The sequence below is a fragment of the Cetorhinus maximus genome, chromosome 6 (assembly GCF_964194155.1).
Source record: "Cetorhinus maximus chromosome 6, sCetMax3.hap1.1, whole genome shotgun sequence".
In the NCBI taxonomy this organism is placed as follows: Eukaryota; Metazoa; Chordata; class Chondrichthyes; order Lamniformes; family Cetorhinidae; genus Cetorhinus; species Cetorhinus maximus.
The window spans coordinates 69,304,037-69,325,624 of NC_135884.1; the positions used below are offsets into that span (position 1 = coordinate 69,304,037).

At 44.4% G+C, this 21,588-nt stretch overlaps 1 protein-coding gene across 1 annotated transcript in view; it reads left to right on the plus strand.

Moving 5' to 3' along the window:
* Window positions 1-21,588, plus strand: part of dnah1 (dynein, axonemal, heavy chain 1) — a 532,475-nt gene that overhangs the window by 25,544 nt on the left and 485,343 nt on the right. The window contains 3 exon segments of the mRNA XM_078543835.1: window positions 2,567-2,728; window positions 5,966-6,218; window positions 17,270-17,427. Coding sequence (XP_078399961.1) covers window positions 2,567-2,728; window positions 5,966-6,218; window positions 17,270-17,427 — 573 coding nt within the window.

Here is a 21,588-nt window from a genome sequence, read left to right on the forward strand (position 1 = left end):
AACGTTTCATTGGTTTTCATTCTGTGGCTCCTATCTTGCGTCAGCACTGTCACTGCCACTAGATGTTAGTAAATTTAAGTGCTGGATCTCAGACTGCAAGCAACCGAGTTTGTAGTGAGCATGGATACATAACACAATCTCAATATAGCCTTGGTCCAATTTGGACACGAGCAGCATTCGAGATGTGAGGTGAGAGTGACTGCTGTCATCTCATGATTAAATGGAGTGTGGCACCAAGTATCCCAGTACTTCTTAGCCACCTTATCTACCTGTCCTGCTGCCTTCAAGGATCAATGGACATGCACACCAAGGTCCCTCTGATCCTCTGTACCTCCTAGGGTCCTACCATTCATCGTGTACTCCCTTGCCTTGTTACTCCTCCCAAAATGCATCACCTCACTTTTCAGGATTAAATTCCATTTGCCACTGTTCTGCCCATCTGACCAGCCCATCTATATCGTCCTGTGGTCCAAGGCTTTCCTCCTTGTTATTTACCACACCACTAATTTTCGTGTCATCTGTGAACTTACTGATCATACCTCCTATATTTATGTCTAGATCATTAATGTACACTACAAACAGCAAGGGACCCGGCACCGAACTCTGTGTACGCCATTGAAGACAGGCTTCCAGTCACAAAAGCAACCTTCGACCATCACCCTCTACCTCCTGCCACTAAGCCAATTTTTGATACAATTTGTCAAATTGCCCTGTATCCCATGGGCTCTTACTTTCTTGACCAGTGACCCATGCGAAACCTTGTCAAAAGCCTTACTGAAGTCTATGTAGACTACATCAACCATACTACCCTCATCTAGTCACCTTCTCAAAAAATTCAATCAAATTTGTTAGACATGATCTCCCCCTGACAAAGCTATGCTGACTATCCTTGATTAATCCTTGCCTCTCCAAGGGAGATTATCATTGAATATATTCAATGATGAAGCATCCACAACCCTGCGGGGTAGAAAATTCCAAAGATTCACTACCACCTCAGTGAAGAAATTCCTCTTGTCTCACTGCTAAATGATCGACCCCTTATCCTAAGCATGTACCCTATGCTCTAGACTTCCCAGCTCAGGGAAGCAGTCTACCCTGTCAAGGCCCTTCAGAATCTTGTGTATTTCTTATTCAGTCTCTCATCATAAGACAACCCTCTCATCCAACGGACCGATTTATTGATCCTTCGCCATGCTGCCCCCAAGGCAAGAATATCCTTCCTTAGATATGGAGACTAAAACTGCACACAATACTCCAGGTGTGGTCTCACCAAAGCCTTGTGCAATTATCGTAAGACTTCTTTGTTCTTGCGCTCCAATCCCCTTGCAATAAAGATCAATATGCCTTTTGCCTTTCTAGTTACTTGCTGTGCCTGCATGCTAACATTCTGTGTTCCTGGCAGGAGTGCACCCAAGTCTCTTTGAACATTAGTGTTTAAAAGTTTCATGCCTTTTTGAAGATATTCTGATTTTCTATTCCTGCCACCAAAGTGAATAGCCTCACAGGTGTCTAAGCATCAAATATGGTGGGTTGTGCACAAGCACTCATTCCCACACCAGGGGGAGAATTTTCTCCCCGGGCGTGGGCACGGGTGGGTGCGGAGCCGATCGGCTGGGCACCGCCATTTTATGTATGTGGGCCAATTAAGGCCCGTCCAGCGTGACGCATGCCCGGAAACTCTGAGCGTTCCCTGTGTGGGCGGGAGGGGAGTTGCCTGAGTCTGGAGTGCGCTCTTTTGCGCATGTGTGCGAAAGAGCACAAAAACCTCCCTGTGGCACAGAGGTGCCTCAGGGAGATTAGTTTTAAGTTTAAACAGTCTAATAAAGTGTTGTAAAAATTTTTACGACATGTCTCCTCATGTGAAACTGTCACATGAGCTGGGACATGTGCATTAATTTTAATAAAAATTTTTTTGAAAATTTGAAATCATTCATGAAACCTCATCCCACCCGTGGGCGAGGTTCCGTGAAAAATGCGAAGGCTGCCTGGGCTCTTTGCCTGCCTGCCAACCTTAAGGTTGGACGGGCAGCTTTCTCAATAGCCTTAATTAGTTAATTAATGGTCTTAACAGGCCTTTGAAGCCCGCCAAACTGAAAATCTAAATGACGCGTGGTGACGTCGGGACGTCATCCCACGTCATTTTACACCTCGGTGAGTGGGCCCCGCCCCCGCTTGCCGAGCTGAAGATTCAGCCCCAGAAGTCCACTGCTGATCACATTGGATTGGATTCTTCCATTGGCTTCCTGGATGGAAGCCGGAAGTATTTAAATAGGTAATTAAAATATTTAATAAGGGTCCTATGCTTGTGAAGGGCCATTTTGTGAAATTGGACTGCCCTAGCATTTGATACACCACATCAAAAATTCACTCAGCAGCACGTAGTGCTAACATGCAGCAGTGACCCCATCAGCCTTGTGAGGTGATTAGAGAATAGTCAAATAGTCAGTATTTAGGGTCTGAGGTGTAGAATGAAGTATGAATTCAGACAAGCACACTACTTTAGCTAACCAGTGTCCGTGGCTTGTCAAATGCTACATTTGAATAAAATATTTTTCTTAATCTTCAGATGATCCAAAAAGTGACTCACTTGCCTACAGGTGGTGTTTTGTTGGAGTTCTGGACTATGACAAGGAAAAGAAACTATATCTGGTGCAGAAAGCAAATAGTTATGATTTAATTCGAGACGAAAAAAACCAAACAGTTGTGAATGGTGGCATTACTGAAACTGGTACGTATTTTCCAGTAATGCTACTTTAGCTGTCTTAATATAAGCAATTGCCATGGACAGAATAAGATGTACCCTAGACAAAAACCAAGTCTACACTTGGAATCTGCTTTGTTTGAAAAACTCAAAATTATCTCTAAATAGCATATATAAATCATTTAAATGATAAAGATCTATCCTGTGCTGGTTAACTAAGTAGCTATTACTTCCAGGGATTTGGGTCAGACTTAACATTAACCCATTCCATCCAACATCCTTGTAAATCCCCTCTGTACCCTCTCTTGTGTGATCACATTCTTTTGAAAGCACACCTCTAGTGAAAATATGGCAACTGATGGTTCCTTTCACACCAAAATGCTGTGTGATGCGCTATTTCACTGAAAGCAGAAGCTGGAAAATTGTAATTTATTTTGTGTTCATTAGAGGTCAGTTGACAGTAACAAAGAATTATCACCTGACTGCTATAACGATCCTTTAGCAATTTTCAAGCAGCTAACAAGCTACTTTGTAAGTTCCTTTTATCAAATTTCATTAATGCAGAACTGATGCATGCAATTGGGGAAGAGAAAACACATGCTTCAGCTTAAAGTACTCCAAGCTATATTGAAGCATCTCATGACATCTTAGGAACATGGGAATATGAGTAAACCATTCAACCCTTCCATTCAGCTGTTCCATCATTCAATTAGATCGTGCCTGATCTGTATTCCAACACTATTTATTTGTTTTGGTTCCATATCTCTTATAGAAATGCAAATCTTTCATTTTTTTAGCACCTTTCACAACAACCCAAAAAGCCCTACAGCCAATTGAAAACTTTTGAAGGGGGATGTAGGAGAACACAGTACCCAATTTAGGGACAGCAAGGACCCACAAACAGCTGTGAGGTACATGAAAAGTTAGTATGTTTTAGTGATGCTGCTGTAGGGATAAATATTGACCAGGAGAATAGACAACTCTCCTGACCTTGTCTCCATAGTACCAAGGGATCTTTGAGAGGATGATTTTTAAACATCTCATCTGAAAATGGCACTCCCTCATTATTGCATTGAAGTATTAGTATAGACTATGATCTTAAGGGCAGGATTTTTTCCCCCATTTGGGGTGAATATGAAGGCCGCTGGCCATCATGCCAGTTTGCCATCATCGTTCCGACCACCAGTGATTTTGCTCAGGTTAGGAAAGGTGGGACGCCGCAACCCACATGATTCAGATAATGGGCCAATTAATCTTGTCAAAGAGCTTGTGGTCAGCTGATTAAAGGCCCGTTTGGAATTTTTTGTCGGGGTGCACGGATTACACGATGGATCAGGAAGAACTCCAAGTGGAAGGAGGTGGCACACCAGAAAGCTAGTCGTGGCCACATCATTCAGTTAGTAGGGCCCATAAAAGGGTTCATGGCTGAGGGGAACTTTCATCCATTGGCACATAAGTGCCATCGGGTGAGTAGAGTTACTGGAACAACTGGTCTGGGCACGCTGTGGTAGTGGAGGGGGGTCATGAGCTTCCAGGGTTTTGAGGGCAGTAAGATAGGGCAGGGGGTTGTTCTGTAAGCTTTAATAGTGCAGCTGACTGCAAGCAATGCAAGAGCTGGACATAGGATTAAGGTACACGGAGCTGGGGTCGAGGAGCAGCATCCTCAGGAATAGATGCAGGGCCCCAAGCATGAGGAGAGCAGAGAAGAGGAATAAGGGGCAGGAAGGGAACAAGGACAATACCCTCAGCATTGAGTGTAGTGCCGAAGAAGAAGCTAACTGGAAATATCAGAGAATGAGTGACAGGAAACTGTGCATATTTAAGCAGATAGTCACTGAGATTGCGCCCTTGTAGAGAGAGACCTCAGACCTCATAGTACTGCTTGTCATACCCTGCCAATAGCTGTCAAAGTCACTGTGGCCTTGAACCTCTTTGCTTCTAGCTCTTTCCAAGGATCAGCTGCAGACTTTGGTGGCATTTCTCAAGCAGCAGCTCACCATTGTGAGAGCTGGGAAGCACATACAATTTCAAACAGATGGCACCTTGCAGGCATGACAGCTGGTAGGATTCATTGCCGTCACTGGTTTCCTGCAGGGACAAGTCATCTTTGTCCACCCATGTGGACATCAAGATGCTGAGGTGATTTGGCCAGTGAGATTCATAAACCAGGAAGGACTTCCAATCCTTAAATGTTCATCTGGTCTGTGATCATAACAAAAGCTTCACGCATGTGCACGCTTGCTATCCTGGCAACTTCCATGATACCTTCATCTTCAGGGTGCCACAGCTCTTTATGCCACCACCTAAACTCTATAGATGGATTTTGGGGGACAAGCGATATCCCTTGAAGAGGTAGCCACTCACTCCTTTACATGACCCCAAGATGGAGCCTCACAGGTCTTCAACAATACTAGGACTCTGGGCATTGCTGATGGGTCAGTAGTTACCCTGGTCATAAATATTTCCCATGTTCAGGAGCAGCTTATATCATCAGGCTGTTCAGCTGCTGTGTCTGCTGATGGCTGTCATCTGGGTCTAAATGACTCATATCACTCATATTGCCAGGACAAAGCACGTCATTGAATTTCCTGTTGCACCGCACCCAGTTCCTCGGGCACTTTGGTTGCTGACAATTTCTGCTACTTCCAGCCAGGCCTACTTTGTTAGGCTGTGTGCCTTCTTCTGTCATCCTGTGGAAACAAGACTCTCACCTTTCTCCCACTGCCTTCAAACATACAGTACTTCAACAAGTGAAATTGGGGTTGCCCTGCCCTAGGTACCAGGCCTCTGCCTCTCCTCCTAGTGAGCTTGAACTTCCATGATAGATTAAAGCAGCTGCCACAGTAATGGCTGCCAGCATGCCTTTAAATTGGGCTCACACTTTACAAGTCCCATCTCCATCCCACAGCCACCACTGCTAATTGAACACCAGGAAGAATTCCCCTGCTCTGCTTCAAATTAGTGCCATTGAATCTTTAATTTCCACCAAAGAGAACATACAGGGCCTAAGTTTAATATTTCATCTGAAAGACAGCACCTACAACAGCGCAGCACTCCTGCAGTCAGCCTAGATATTTTGCTCAAGTCACTGGAATGAGACTTGAACCTACTACCTTTTCACTTAGGGGTAAGAGCACTGCCATATACTGACTCATAGCTGACACCTGGTGAGAGAACCTTACATGCAATTGGTGGTAGTTAGATAGAATCTTATAAGAATTTTTCTTCTTTACATATTGATGACTGTGATCAAATTCTGTACAGGTGAAAGATTGGAGTTGCCCAGTCAGTTCTGGATACCACGGGTCCTTTTGCTGTTCTGCGCTGAGGATCCTGTAGTTTTCTCGAAACGAGTGGCACAAGCTCACTTCCTGCGTCAGAAGACAGAAGCACTGCTGCTCTACAACCTATATATCGACTGCATGCCAGTTGATAGGCTTAGATTTCTGGATGAAGAAAGTTTTAAAAGGATGAAGAAATGGGCTTTTAGCACTCCTGGATTCCGAGATAAATCTGCGTATGTATTTCATTGTAGCAGCCTATATCCTTTAAGAACTGCTTTAAGACAACCCAAACTCAGTTCACATTGGATCCTTAAAGTCTGCGTGGAAAGAAAACTTTCATCCCATTAGTCTGAGATGTTTGAAATCAGGCCCTGAAAGTTGCATTACATGGTGGCAAATGTAATAGTCCCTATGTTTCCACAGTTTCCAGCTCTAATAATAATAATAATCTGAAATAAAAGCCACCATAAAACAGACATTCCAAACCAACGTTATCAAACAAACCATCCAATATTTTATACAAAAGTCAGCTAATTACCCCTGGACATTCCTTTAATGCTTATCTTCAGTGTTTCATTGCCTGGCTTTGTGCTACTAATCAGTGCTACCCACTGGCTGCAGCATAGTTGATGGAAGGTTGCTGACTTTCATTAGAGGAGATTGCAGGTGGCCCTTCAGGATGACCTTGAACATGTCTATGCCTAGAAGACCCAGCTTTGGATTGCACCATCTTGGAATGGGCGGCAGTAGTCTGGGCTGGCAGGCAGACAGGCAACAGCAGGGGCACTGGCGGAGTGGCAGTGGTGGAAGACCAAATGCTGTCATCCTGAGACGACACTAGGTTCATGCTCCACGGATCCACTGTCACTTCTCTGGAGTGGTAGCTCAGCAATCCTAGTTATCTGCTGGAGGACAGATTGCAGGGCTGCTATGACACCATAATAATAATAATAACTCTTGGAGCACTTGTATCTGCTTCCATGGTAGCACTAGTCTAAAACCTGAATGGCAGCAAGCTGAGCTACCATGACTTCTGTGAGAGATCCATAGGAATATAGGAGCAGGAATAGGCCATTCAGCTCTTCGAGCCATTCAATATGATCACACCTGATCATCCACTTCAATGCCTTTTTCCCAAATCCCTTTACGCCATTGGTATTTAATAATCTGTCAATCTCTACTTTAAACATACTCAATGACTGAGCTTCCATGACCCTCTGGGATAGTGAATACTAAAGATTCACAACCCTCTGAGTAAAAAAATTCTCCTCATCTCGGTCCTAAGTGGCTTCACCATTATTTTGAAATTGTGTCCCCTGCTTCTAGACTCCCCAGCCGGGGAAACACGTTATCTTCATCTACCCTGTCTATCCCTTTAAGTATTCTGTAGGTTTCAATGAGATCACCTCTCATTCTTTGAAACTCTAGAGAACACAGGCCCAGTTTCCCCAATCCCTCTTCATAGGACAGTCCTGCCATCCCAGGAACAAGTCTGGTGAACCTTCATTTCACTCTCTCTATGGCAATAATATCCAAATCATTGATACATTGTGAGGTAAGGGGACCAAAACTGCATACAATATTCCAGGTGTGGTCTAAACAAAGTTCTATACAATTGAAGCAAGACTTCACTACTCATGTACTCAAATCTTCTTGCAATAAAGGCCAACATACCATTAGCCTTCTACTTGCATGTTAGATTTGAGTGACTTATTGATGAGGACACCCAAGTCCCTTTGTACATCTACACTTTCTGAACTCTTACCTTTTAAGATATGCTCTGCATATATGTTCCTTCTACCAAAGTGGATAACCTTACATTTTACCACCATATATTCCATCTGCCATGTTCTTGCCCATTCACTAAGTCTGTCCAAATCCCCTTGAATCCACTTTGCATATTCCTCACAACACACATTTGCACCTAGCTTTGTGTCATCTGTGAACTTGGAAATATTACTTTTGGTTCTCATATCCAAATCATTGATATATTGTGAACAGTTGGGGCTCGAGAACTGATTCCTGCAGTACCCTACTAGTAACAGCCTGCCAACGCGAGAATGACCCGCTTATTCCTACTCTGTTTTCTGCCTGTTAACCAATCCATAATCCATATCAATATATGACCTCCTATCCCATGGGTTTTAATTTTGCTAACCAACCTCCTGCAGGGGACTTTATCAAAAGCCTTCTAAAAATTAAAGTATACTATGTCCACTGACTCCCTTTTATCAATTCTGTTAGGAACATCCTCAAAAAATTCCAACATGTTCATCAAACATGATTTCCCATTCATAAATCCATGTTGACTATGCCCAATCATATCATTATTATTCAACTGTCAATTTATCACACCCTTTAGAATAGATTCCAGTGTTTACTATTGATGTAAGGCTAACAGATCTGTCGCTCCCTGTTTTCTCTCTCCCTCCCTTCTTAAATACTGGAGTTACATTTGCTACCTTCCAATCTGCAGGAACTATTCCAGAATCTATAGAATTTTGGAAGATGATTACCAAGGCATCCGCTATCACCATAGCTACCTCTTTCAACAGTCTGGGATTTAGGTCATCAGGTCCCGGGGATTTAGCAACCTTTAGTCCCATTAATTTCTTCAATACAATTTTCTTACTATTACAAATTTCCTTAAATTCCTCATTCTCCCTAATCCTTTGGATCTCTAATTCTGGGAGATTTCTTGTATCTTCCTCAGAGAAGATAGACGTAAAATAATCATGAAGCTTCTCTGACATTTCTCTATTCCCCATTATAAGTTCTCCTGACTCTGCTTATAATGGACACACATTTGTCCTTTCCAAATGCTTCCTTTTTACGTACCTATAGAAGCATTTTCAGTCCATTTTTGTGTTTTTTGCTAGTTTACACTCGTATTCTGTTCTCCCTTTCTTTATCAGTTTCTTGGTCTTCCTTTGCTGTGTTCTAAAATACTCCCAGTCCTCAGATTGACTATTATTTCTAGCAACTTCATAGGCCTTTTCTTTTAATCTTATACAATCCTTAATTTCCTTTGTTAGCCACAGTTGATTGACTTTTTTTGGGTTTTTCTGCCTTAAAGGAATGTATAATTGCTGTAAACTATGTAAGAATTCTTTAAAGACTGTCTGTTGCATATGTACAGTCATACCTTTTAATATATTTTCCCAATCCACCTCAGCCAATTTGCCCCTCATACCTTCATAATTTCCTTTGTCCAAATTTAACACCTTGGCTTCAGATTGAACTACCTCACTTTAAAACATAATGCAAAATTCCATCATATTATGGTCACTGATCCCTAGAGGTTCTTTTACAACAAGATTATTAATGAGCCCTTTTTCATTACATAATACGAGATCTAAAATAGCCTGTTCTTTAGTCAGTTCCTCAACACACTGCTGTAGAAAATCATCCATTATACACTCCAGGAACTCGTCTTCCACAGCAATAGTACTCATTATGTTTACCCAGCCCATATACAGATTGAAGTCGCCCATGATTACTGTATTACCCATGCTACATGTTTCTCTAATCTCCTGGTTAATACCATGCCCCACACTACCACTACTGTTTGGTGGCCTGTAAACAGCTCCCATCAACGTTTGTTGCCCCTTGTTGTTTCTTAGTTACACCCAAACAGATTCCACATTTTGTTTTTCCAATCTGAGATTTTCCCTTACTAATGCACTGATCCCATCCCTTATTATCAGCGCAACATCACCTCCTTTTCCTTATTGCCGTCCTTCCTAAACCTCGAATATCCTTGAATGTTCAGTTCCCAGTCTTGGTCACCCTGCAGTCACGTTTCGGTCATGGCAATTACATCATACCCATTTACCTCTGTTTGTGCCTTTAAGTCATCTACCTTATTGTGAATGCTGCATGCATTCAGGTAGAGTGCCCTTAGTCTTTTTGACATTATTTCGCATTCTATTTTTAGTTGATGCTCCGCTTCATTTTGCCTACCTTCTAATTTCACTTGTCACTTTTCTACTTGCAGTTGCCAGCTCTACTTCCTTCCAATTTGAGCTACCCCTCAGGTTCCCAACCTCTGACATGCTAGTTTAAACTCTTCCCAATAGCATTAGCAAATCTCCCTGCAAGGATATTCGTCCCAGCCCTGTTAAGGTATAACTCATCCAGCTTGTACAGTCCCATCTGCCCCAGAACCGGTCCAATGCCTCAGAAACCTGATGCCAACCCTCCTACACCAATTCGCTAGCCATGTTCAATCACTCAATCCTCCTATTCCTATGTTCACTAGCGTGTGGCCCTGGAAGTAATCCTGAGATCACTGCTCTTGAGGATCTACTTTTTAATTTCCTTCCTAATTCTCTAAAATCTGCTAAAATCTTCAGAACCTCATTCCTCTCCCTAACTATGTCATTGGTACCAATGTGGACCATGACCTCTGGCCATTCACCCTCCCCCAGAAGGATGTCCTGCAGCCGCTCTGTGACATCCTTGACCCTGGAACCAGGGAAGCAACACACCATCCTGGAGTTACGTTTACTGCCGCAAAAATGCATGTCTGATCCCCTGACTATTGAATCCCCCATCACTATTGATCTCCCACTCTTCTTCCTCCCCTCCTGTGCAGCTGATCCACCCATGGTGCCATAGACTTAGCTCTGGCTGCACTGCCCTGAGGGACCATCGCCCTTACCAGTATCCAAAATGGAAAATTGATTAGCAAGAAAGATAGACTTGGCGGACTCCTGCATTACCTGCTTGGATCTCTTAGACTGCCTGGCGGTTATCCATTCCTTCACTGCCTGCATGCTCTTAACCTGCGATGTGACCACATCCCTAAGCATGCTATCCACATAGTCCTCTCCCTTGCAGATGCACAACAGTGACTCTAACTGCCGCTCAAGCTCTGAAACACATTCTGCAGATTTGTTCATCAAGGACACATGGTGCATCCATGACTTCCTACACACCTCAGGATGCACATTCCACTGGCCTGAGATAACCTGCCTTCCTGCAACTTTTAAAAACTACTTATTACAATTAAAATAAGTAAAATAATTTACCAGTTTATCACCAATCAGCTTCTACCCTGGTAGTAAAGTTAGAGGCAGCTACTGGAGAATGAAGAAAGATAGAAAAAGAAAGGAGGACCTCCTTCCCCTGTCCACTGAACTCGCTCACTCACCAAACTCCAAGTTAAGCACTCTAATGTAGCCCAAAGCAGCACTCCAGTGTAGATATTTTGTAATTTTTGCTTGTGCTGCATTGGAAACTAAGACATTGGCTATCAGATGCTGCATCATGGTTGTATCCACAAGTGTTCTTGTGGAGTTCACCACAACCACACTGGAAAGGCCGAATTCCAAGCTCTGCATAAAGCCTTGTACCAAATTGTGCCAGTCTTTACTATGTTCCTTGACAGTGACCACAGGCTTTCGGGCAGGCCTACCAATTTACCAAACATTCCTGTGTGCATGCTCATCAGCCTTTTCCTGTATGCCGTGTCATTAAAGTCCTTATTTGACACTTCTATAGCAGAACCTTCACACAGTCCTTGGGGAGATGAAATACTATCTTTCTGCTGAAGACACCTTTCATTGTTTTGTGTGGCACTATCACCGTGCGAAATGGGATAGATTCTGAACAGAACAAACAACTCAGAACTGGGCAACCATGAGGCACTTTTGGCATCAGTAATAGCAGAATTCTATTCCAACATAATCTGTAATCTCATGACCCAGCATTTCTTTTACTCTTTATTATCATAAGGCCAGGGGACCAACCCTGGTTCAATGAGGAGTGTAGGAGAGGTGCCAGGAGCAGCATCAGATGAACCTAAAATTAAGGTGCCACCCTAGTGAAGGTGTATTATAATCCTAGCCCCTTTTTGGGAAAATCCCAGATCAGGAGTACCTCTCAGATGATTCCCTTCAACTTCAGGTAGAGAAAGACAGATCCCAAAGATGCTTAAGTGGGTCTGAAGGGCTGATCCATCTCTGTTCAAAAGAAAGTAGCCAGCTAATATTATTACCATCCTCTGCTTACCCTTTTTAGTAAATTAAAGCCAGATTATAATTTCCCAGATATTATTAGGGTCCAGGCTGCTCCTCGGTAATGTACTTCCCTTCTAAAGGGAATACGGAGTTGCGCTCTCAAATTAGCGATACAGAAAACTGTGAGATAATATAAATTCTAAAATATATAGAAGCTTATTAAAGAACTGAACAAACAATTCAAAGTCAGGTGAAAACAGCCAATCACAAGGTTAAATAGGTTCTAGGAAAAGGAGAGATGGTACAATCTTATTTCTAGTAGCAAATCCCGTCTTAAATTTCAGTTGTTACAGTAAAAAATATTTAAAATAGGATATCCATCAAATATTAAAGTAACATTTACCATAATCCCCGAGTGAGTGACGCTTAAATGAATCTTTTTTTTATCCATTCTTGGGATGTGGGCGTCGCTGGTTAGGCCAGTATTTATTGCCCACCCCTAATTGCCCTTGAGGGCATTTAAGGGTCAACCACATTGCTGTGGGCCTGGAATCACATGTAGGCCAGACCAGGTAAAGATGGCAGATTTCCTTCCCTAAAGGACATTAGTGAACCAGATGGGTTTTTACAACAATCAACAATGGTTTCATGGTCATCATTAGACTTTTAATTCCAGATTTTTGTTGAATTCAAATTCCACCATCTGGTGGGATTCAAACCTGGGTCCCCAGAGCATTGCATTGGGTCTCTGATTTACCAATCTAGTGACAATACCACTACCCCACCACCTCCCCATCCTACTATCCAATGTATGCTCTCAATACTTATGGTGTATCTTTGGCTGCATAATTCATTTCTTAGTATAGGCGTGGTCTCTTAATTGTAATTAGGTTCTTCCTATTTTATGACCAGAATCTTCCATTCTGCGTGTGGGGTCGGGCCCCACATGTCGACACATAAAATGACGCGCGGTGATGTCGGGTGTGCGTCCTGACGTCACCATGTGTCATTCCGTTCTTCAGTTTGGTGAGCGCACACTAGAGTCGGCTGCGTGCCCACCGAACTGTTAAAGGCCTATTAAGGCCATTAATGATCTAATTGAAGTACTTCACAGGGCTGCCCATCCAAATCTTAATGTTGGCGGGCAGGCAAAGAGCCCAGGCAGCCTTCGCATTTTTCATGGAACCTCATCCCCAGGCAGGATGAGGTTTCATGAAGTGTTTATTAATTAAATAAAATGTGTTGTTAAAATTCATAAACATGTCCCAGCTCATCTGACAATGTCACATGAGGGGACATGTCTGAATAATTTTATTTTTCCTTTTTTCCAATTTTCCATAATGAAATTAATCTCCCTGAGGCAGCTTCGTGCCTCAGGGAGATTTCTGCACTCTTTCCCGCACATACACGAAAGAGCGCAGGCCCCGACTATCCTTTTTCCCCCCACCCGCACAGATAGCGCTGAGCGCTTCCAGGTATGCGTCACGCTGAGCGGGCTTTAATTGGCCCGCCCATGTAAAATGGCGGTGCGCAGCAGATCATGGGCAGCGATCGGCTCTACACCCGCTTCCACCCACCCAGCCTGCCAGATGGGGAGAAAATTCTCCACCTATGTTCCAAAATTGATTTTGATCACTGTTAACTTCTACTTAGGAACAATCCTTTCCTATTCTAAGAAGCTCTATTTAACTGTTAAATTTGATGTAAGGCCTGGCCGTTATTGATTCCTAGGGAAGCCATGCTTGCCAGAACTCATGGGGCTGAATTTTCCCCCTGTCGGTGGGGTTGTGCGGGGACAGGTGGGGGCCAGCGTGAACCCGATCGGCGCCCCCGATTGGGTGCACGCCGCCATTTTATGTGAGCGGACCAATTAAGGCCTGCCCAGTGTGACGCACACCCGGAAGCATTGTGCGCTCCCTGTGCGGGCAGGGGGGATTCCCTGATTCGGGGCCTGCGCTCTTTCGCGCGCATGTGCGAAAGAGCGCAGAAATTAGTTTAAGTTCTGGAAAATTTAATAAAGGTGAAAAAAAATTTTAAGGACATGTCCCCTCGTGAAACTGCCACATGAGCTGGGACATGTCCATTAATTTTTTCAAAATTTTTAATTTAATTAATAAACCCTTCATGAAACCTCATCCCACCCATGGATGAGGTTTCACAAAAAATGCGAAAACTGCTTGGGCTCTTCGCCTGCCCGCCAACCTTAAGGTTGGACGGGCAGCATTCTTAACAACTTTAACAACTTTGTTAATGGCCTTAAAAGGCCTTCGACGGTTTGGCAGGTGCGCAGCTGACACGGCTGCATGCCCAACAAACCGACAATCTAAATGACACATGGTGACGTCAGGACACCCGCCCGACGTCACTGCACATTATTTTACGTATCGGCGAGCGGGCCCCGCCCCTGCTCGCCGATGGGAAAATTCTCCCCATGGTTAATTTCCATTAGTCAGAAGTCTGTGTTCTAAGATTATGAATGGTTTTAGTTTGGAAAACATTCCTAACCAAGTGTGGAATTCTTATCAATTACTACATTGTGGGAAGAATTTTCCCATCGGCAAGCGGGGGTGGGGCCCACTCGCCGACGCAGAATGACGTTAGATGGAACTCCTGACGTCATCCCGTGTCATTTGCATTTGCAGGTCGGCGGGGGCGCAGTCGAGTCAGCTGTGCACCCGCTGACCTGTCAATGGCCTATTGAGGCCATTCAAAAAATAATTAAACCAATTAGTGGACCTGCCTGTCCAACCTTAAGGTTGGCAGGCAGATTGGGAGTGCTGGCGGCCACCTGAAAAAGCATGAAACCTCATCCACAGGTGGGATGAGGTTTCATGACTGAATTTAAAAATTAAGATTCACTTTTATTTAAAGATATGCCCATGTCCCAACTCATGTGACATTGTCACATGAGGGGACAAGGATGGTAAATGAAATTTTCGACAGAATAACTTTTTCACTTTGGGAACTGATCTCCCTGAGGCAGCACTTAGTCTCAGGGAGACCAGAGCGCACTTCCACATTTGCCATTCCCCCCACCCCCCCATCTGCCTGCACAGGGAGCGCTCAGCGCTTCCGAGCGGACGTCACACTGGGCGGGCCTTAATTGGCCCGCCCACGAAAAATGGCGGCCGCCCCCAATCGGGAGCGCTGATCAGAGGGCCACCTGCCCACGCCCGCTCCCGCACTTCTCCCCTAACGGGGGAAAAATGTTGCCCTGTGTCTTCCTGCCTTTAGAAATAAATTGTGCTTGTGTGCAGTTTCTTGGGTGTGTGTCTTATTAGCGGATCCTCATTGCTGTAAAAGACAAGTCTGTACATATCAGGATGTATAGTTAGGCATTGACAACTGTATTTGTCCTTTTTAAAAATAAACCCTTTGAAATTCTTTAAACTCTTATAGGAAAATGACTCTTTTACTCTTATAACCCTTCATTATGGCTGTCTTTCTTTACATGGATTCCTTCACAAGTAAAGCTACAACATAGAACTACATGCATGCTAAACAACAGAAACAGCAGGCTCTAGATAGAACTAGGTGATCCCATGACCAATGGATCAGATCAAAGCTTTGCAGTCATTCGCATCTAGTCATTAATGACAGTTGACAATTAAATGAAGGAAGGGGAGGCTCCAAAGACATCTCAATCCTTAGTGATGCTGGAGCCTGGCATATCGGTGGAAAAAGACAAGGTTGAAGCATTTGCAACTACTTTCAGCCAGGTACTAAGTTGATGATCCATCCTGGTCTCTTCTTGAGGCTCCCAGCTTCACAAATGCCAGCCTTAAGGCAATTTAATTCACTCCACGTGATATCAAGAAATGGCTGTGCATACTTGCTATAGCAAAGGCTATAGGCCCTGACAATATCTGTATTTCTGTAGTTCTGAAGGAGTTGTGAATTGAATACTGTGCAATCATCATGAACATCTCCTCTTTTGTTTTTATGATGGAGGGAAGATCCTTATGAAGGAACTGAAATTGGTTGGGCCTGGATACTGCCCTGAGGAATTCTTGCAGCAATATACTGGGGCTGAGATTATTGCCTCTAACAACTACAACCATCTTCCTTTGTACTAGATTTGACTCCAGCAAGTGAAGGTCTTACCCCTGTTTCCTCTTGGCTTCAATTTGCTAGGATTCCTTGATGCCACACTCAGTCAAATTCTGCCTTGATGTCAAGAGCAGTCACTGCCACCTTTGAAATTCAACTCTTTTGCCCATGATTGGACCACTGTTCCAATGAGGTTTGGAAATAAGTAAGTTCTGTACTTTACTAGCATTTCTTATGTGTTTCTATGCTCCTCGCCTCAACTACTCCATGCAGTAGATTTCATACTGCATTTCTCCCGAATTCTTTATTGGATTCATTAGTGACTACATTATATTTATGAGATCTAGTTTTGCATTCCTCCAAGTAGAAACATTTTGTCTCCTTCTCCTCTATTAAATCCTTTCTTAATTTTCAAGAAATCTATATGGTCGCCCCTCCACTTTCTCTTTTCTATAGAAAAGAGCCTCAACCTGTTCAGACTTTTACGATAGTTATTCATTCAGATGAATAACCAATTAATCAATTTTTTTCTGGCATCTGACATCATATCTGAAAGAAAAACATCTTCAACGATCCCTCAATATTTCACTGGAGTGCCAATAGAGATTATATCCTAACATATAGAGTAGGGCTTAAATTAATGACCTGCTGTCACAGAGCTAAGAGTACTACTTACTGAACCAAGCTGGCACTTAAATAATAATCACTGTATTATTCTTGAGAGGTGATGATGACATGAAATGGAGCATGAATTATTTTGCTCTTGGTACACCCTGATAGAAGGTCATACTTCAGTATATTCTTCATTCTTGTCATATGGGCAACATTGGCAAGGCCAGAATTTAATGCCTGTTCCTAACTGCCCTGACAGGGTGATGCTTGGCCACTGCTAATGGGTTTGATCGACCACTTCAATGTACAGTTAAGAGTCAACCAGGTTGGTGTGCATCGGGACTTTTTCCGCTAAAGTGCGTTAGCGAGCCAGTTGTCTTTCTACACCAGTCGGACTGCTTGACAGTTACTTTTACTGATACCAGCTTTTTTATTATTGTTCTTTTTTTTGAGAAAATGAATTTAAATTCTCAAATTGCCATGATGGGATTCGAACTCACATTTTCCAGATTGTTAGTTCAGGCCTTTGGATTATTCATCAAGTGACAAAACCACTATGCAATCATAGGGAAAAATTGTGGTGAGAACAGTGGCTTGAAATAGGAAATAAAAATTACTGTTTGTTACATGTTTTGATTATTGATTTTCTATTTTTCTAGGTTGCCGAACTATTTTAAAAGGATTGAACAGGAGGTTCGTCTGGAGTATAACCGGACCATGAATAAAATTACTTTTGACAACATGGTATTGTCTGACCCCAAAGCATTTTCTTATGTCACTCTTCCAGATAAAAAGGAAGAAAAAGTGCCAAGCAAAGGTAAACTGGAATTCTTCTCTGCTCAACACATTATAAGCTTACTTTATTCCAGTTTTTACTTCATAGAGGCATTTACAGAACAGAAGGAGGCCCATTGACTCCATACTGGCTCCCCGCGGAGCAATCCAGTCAGTCCCACTACCTGCTTGATCCCAATGTCTGCAAATTTATTTCCCTCAACCGCCCATCCAATTTCTTTTGAAATCATTGATTGTTTCCACTTCCACCACCCTCGGCAGCAAGTTCCACGTCATTGACACTCGTTGTGTAAAAAAGTTCTTCCTCACATCCCCCTGCATCTGTCCCCCAAAATCTTCAATCTGTGTCCTCTAGCCCTTTTACCATCAGCTAATGGGAAGAGTTTCCTCTTGTCTGCCTTATCTAAGCTTGTCATAATCTTGTACGTCTCTATCAAATCACCACTCAATCTCCTTTGCTCCAAAGAGAAAAACCCAGCATTTCCAACCTATTCTTGGACTGGATTTTAACTCTCTACCACCGATGGGTTTGAAGGAGGAGCTCGTAAAATGCAGCACCTGCCACCCATTTGCCCGCCATGAAATGTCTCAAATTTTATGGAGGGCAGTGGGGATGTTGGGTGGCTCACCTACCCAAAGGCCTATTGAGGTCCTTAAGTGGCCAATTAATGGCCACTTAAAGGCTTCATCCCGGTCCTGCTGCTATTTTACCCATGGCAGGAGGAGGCGCACACCAAGCAGGTAACCCAGCAGCTTTAACTGCGTGGGCTGGTGTCAGGCAGGGGAGACTTCCTTTGGCGATCCCCTGTGGCCATTGGAGGCACCCCATCTAATGTCATACCCCTGCCTCCCCCACATCTTTCAATCTCAGCTCCCCATACCCCTCGCTGACACCCGCCAATCTGGCCCCGAAGATGCTCTGGATTTACCTTGGTGTGCAGACTCCCCTTCTTTGAGACTGGCTGTAGCCCCAGCAGTGGCCACCACTCATATCTGGTACTGCTAGGACTATAGACTGCTGACCATCTGATTGACTGGAAGATCGCTAAGGTGGGACTTCCTTTTGAGAGAAGGGCAGACCTCTTTCCTTAAGGCAATGAATGCTGCTCCAAATTAACCAGGGTCAGCCAGCAGTGTCGTGGGTGGGTTCCCCAGAATGTTTTTACTAGGTGGTTGGGGACCATGATGCCCCATAAAATCCAACCGCATGGGCCTAAACCACCCCCACCTCCCCCCTGCCCCACATCCCTGGAACCATTCTGGCAAATTTCCTTTGCACTCTTTCAAGGATCTTCATACTTTTCTTAAAATATGGTGACCAGAACTGGATACAGTACTCTAGCTGGGGCCTAACCAGAGCTTCATAACTGGAGTTATGACGCCTGCCAGGCGTCAAAATAATTTTCTTTTCGAGGGCTTTTCTTGAGATTTTCTCAAGGGTTACCTTTATTTTATGGGGGCTACTTTTTGTTTTCAGGGACTCTACTATTCCAACACACTTCTTACTGGTCTCCCACATTCTACCCTCCTTAATCTTGAGGTCATCCAAAACTCTGCTGCTCGTGTCTTAACTCACAGCAAGTTCCGTTCCCCGTTGGAAAGACACCAATAAAAGAATGGGGATTTATTTTAAAAGGGGCTCACTTTGGCTCCAACCATCATTAAGACTGATGATGCTAGCTATAGCGTATTGGGTTCTGTTGGAGTGTAAAGTTGCTGTGGGTACACAATAGTACTGGGTTTGTGATTTTAGGATCCCTTTGCAATGCTGTTGCAATTGCTCCCATTGTTAACCCCCTCACTTGGAATTGGGAGTTGGGACTAACAGGAAAGTTTAGATAGAGATGGCAGATCGGCGCGGAACTCAAAGTCCCGCCCTGTTTTACTCCCAGAGGGAGACAGGATAGATTAGGAGTCGCACAGAGAGCAAGAGTTTCAGTTCATGGCCTGAAGGAGGTAAAGCTCCTCTCTTGCTGCGAGTGCTGCTAGCCCAGCACAGAATAAACAAAATGTAAATCTTTTCAGAGCCACTCAGGATCTGTGAAGTCTGGTTACTCTTGGAGGGAGTCAGAGATGGATTTATTGACTTATTTTTGAACCTGTTCACTTGTGTTTTCAGTTACCTCTACTGATTGTGCTTTGTTTCTCTCTAGTCAGTCTGGGCAATTTTTAGCTCCCCACCATTTGGGGTAGATCTTGACCTTTTGTAAAGTGGGTGATGCCGAGTCAGCAATTTGTTTTGCACCTCTCCCGAATTATTCTCACCCATTTTCCATTATTCCAAGAAAGTCTGATCTAACATCAAAAATATGGGTGAATATTTGAAATAAAAACAAAACACTGGAAACACTCCACAGGTCAGGCAGCAATGTGGGAAAGAAAGAGTTACTGTCTCAGGTCAATGATCTGATATCAGAAATGTCCATTTGAGTCTAAGACCCACCATTATCCATGTGGGTGTACACTATACCTATAGCGGAAAATCTAAACTCACAAGTCACTATCAAGGAGTGCAAAGAAGCATCAAGACATATATAAAACCTCCTTAATTTATAAACCATTAATGGTCGCAAAAAAGGCACTATGGGGCAGAATTTTCAGGGTGATGTGTGGGAGGCGGGCCCCACACGTCAGCGCGTAAAATGACGTCACCGTGCGCCATTGCGATGTTTCGTTGGGTGGGTGCGCGATGAAGTGCGACGCACGCCCGCCATTAATTAACAGGCTAGTTAAGGCCCTTAACTCGGCAATCGACGCCAATTTTCCGGCGCCCGTGCTTGGCATATGTGCACAACGGGCAGGCGGGTAAGCGACTTTTTGATAAAACTCACCCTCGGGCGTGATAAGAGGGCTCAGTGGGGTTGTCAATCTGGTCTGTGAAGTATTTACTGCAGAAAGTTTTCTAAACTTGCCTGTGTGATCTGTAGCAGTTCAGAACGAATTCCAGCAGCTTTCTGTGTACTTTTAACCGTCAGTTCAGCACTCTTCAGTCAGGAATCTTTATCGGGCCTGCAGCTTTCCGGAGGCCTCCCTTTAGCCTGCGATTGGGTTCTGACTGGAGGCAGCTCCTCTGAGGAGGAAGGGAGGGCTAGAATGAGGAGGAGGCCAGGAGTGCACAATCAGCCTCCAGGGGAGCCACCTTTGGGAGTACAGGCATAAGGGCCGCAGGGCCAAGAGGTAGTCCAAGGTGGAAGGGGCCACAGAAGACTCCACTATCTGCCAGGGTATACAGGCGGCGAAGCTGCTACCTCAATATGACTGAGGTGCAGTGCCGAAGGAGGCTCCGACTGTCAAGGGAGACAGTACAGTACATCTGTCAGATGATTGGCCCTGAGATCTCTCCTAACTGTGTGGGCGGACTACCCATGCCAGCAGCTCTGAAGGCCACAGTTACCCTCAACTTCAATGCCTCTGGCTCCTTCCAGGGCTGGGTGGGTGATCTTCGTGGTGCCTCCCAATCAGCTGTGCACACTTGTGTCAAGCAGGTCACAGACGCTCTGTTCAGGCATGCATTGACCTTCATCCAATTCAGCTGCGGCCAGGCAATTCAGGAACAGCGAGCCGGGCTTCGCGGCCATTGCTGGCTTCCCCCGAACCCAGGGTGCTACAGACTGTACACATGTGGCCATCAAGGTGCCAGCAGGTGAGCCCGGTGCCTTTGTCAACAGGAAGGGCTTCCACTCCATGAACGTGCAGATAGTGTGTGATCACAGGATGCTGATTCTACAAGTCTGTGCAAGGTACCCAGGCAGCTCCCATGATGCCCACATCCTCAGACACTCCCAGGTGCTGCGGCTCTTCAGTTCTCTGGCTCGGCTTCATGGATGGCTGCTGGGTGACAAGGGCTATCCCTTCAGAAGGTGGCTCATGACGCCTCTCCACCATCCAAGAACAGAAGCTGAGCAATGCTACAATAAGAGCCATGCCTCCACAAGGGCTGTGGTGGAGAGAGCCATTGGTCTTCTCAAGATGCGCTTTCGATGCCTGGAATGCTCAGGGGGCGCACTCCAGTACCCCCCAGATCGTGTCTCGGTGATAGTGGTTGCATGCTGCGCTCTGCACAATCTTGCACTGGAAAGTGGGGGACGCAGTTGACGAAGAAGACATTGACGCAGTGGATACGGCGACACACAATGAGTCCAGCATCGATTCGGAGGATGAGGAAGCACAGGGCAATGATGAG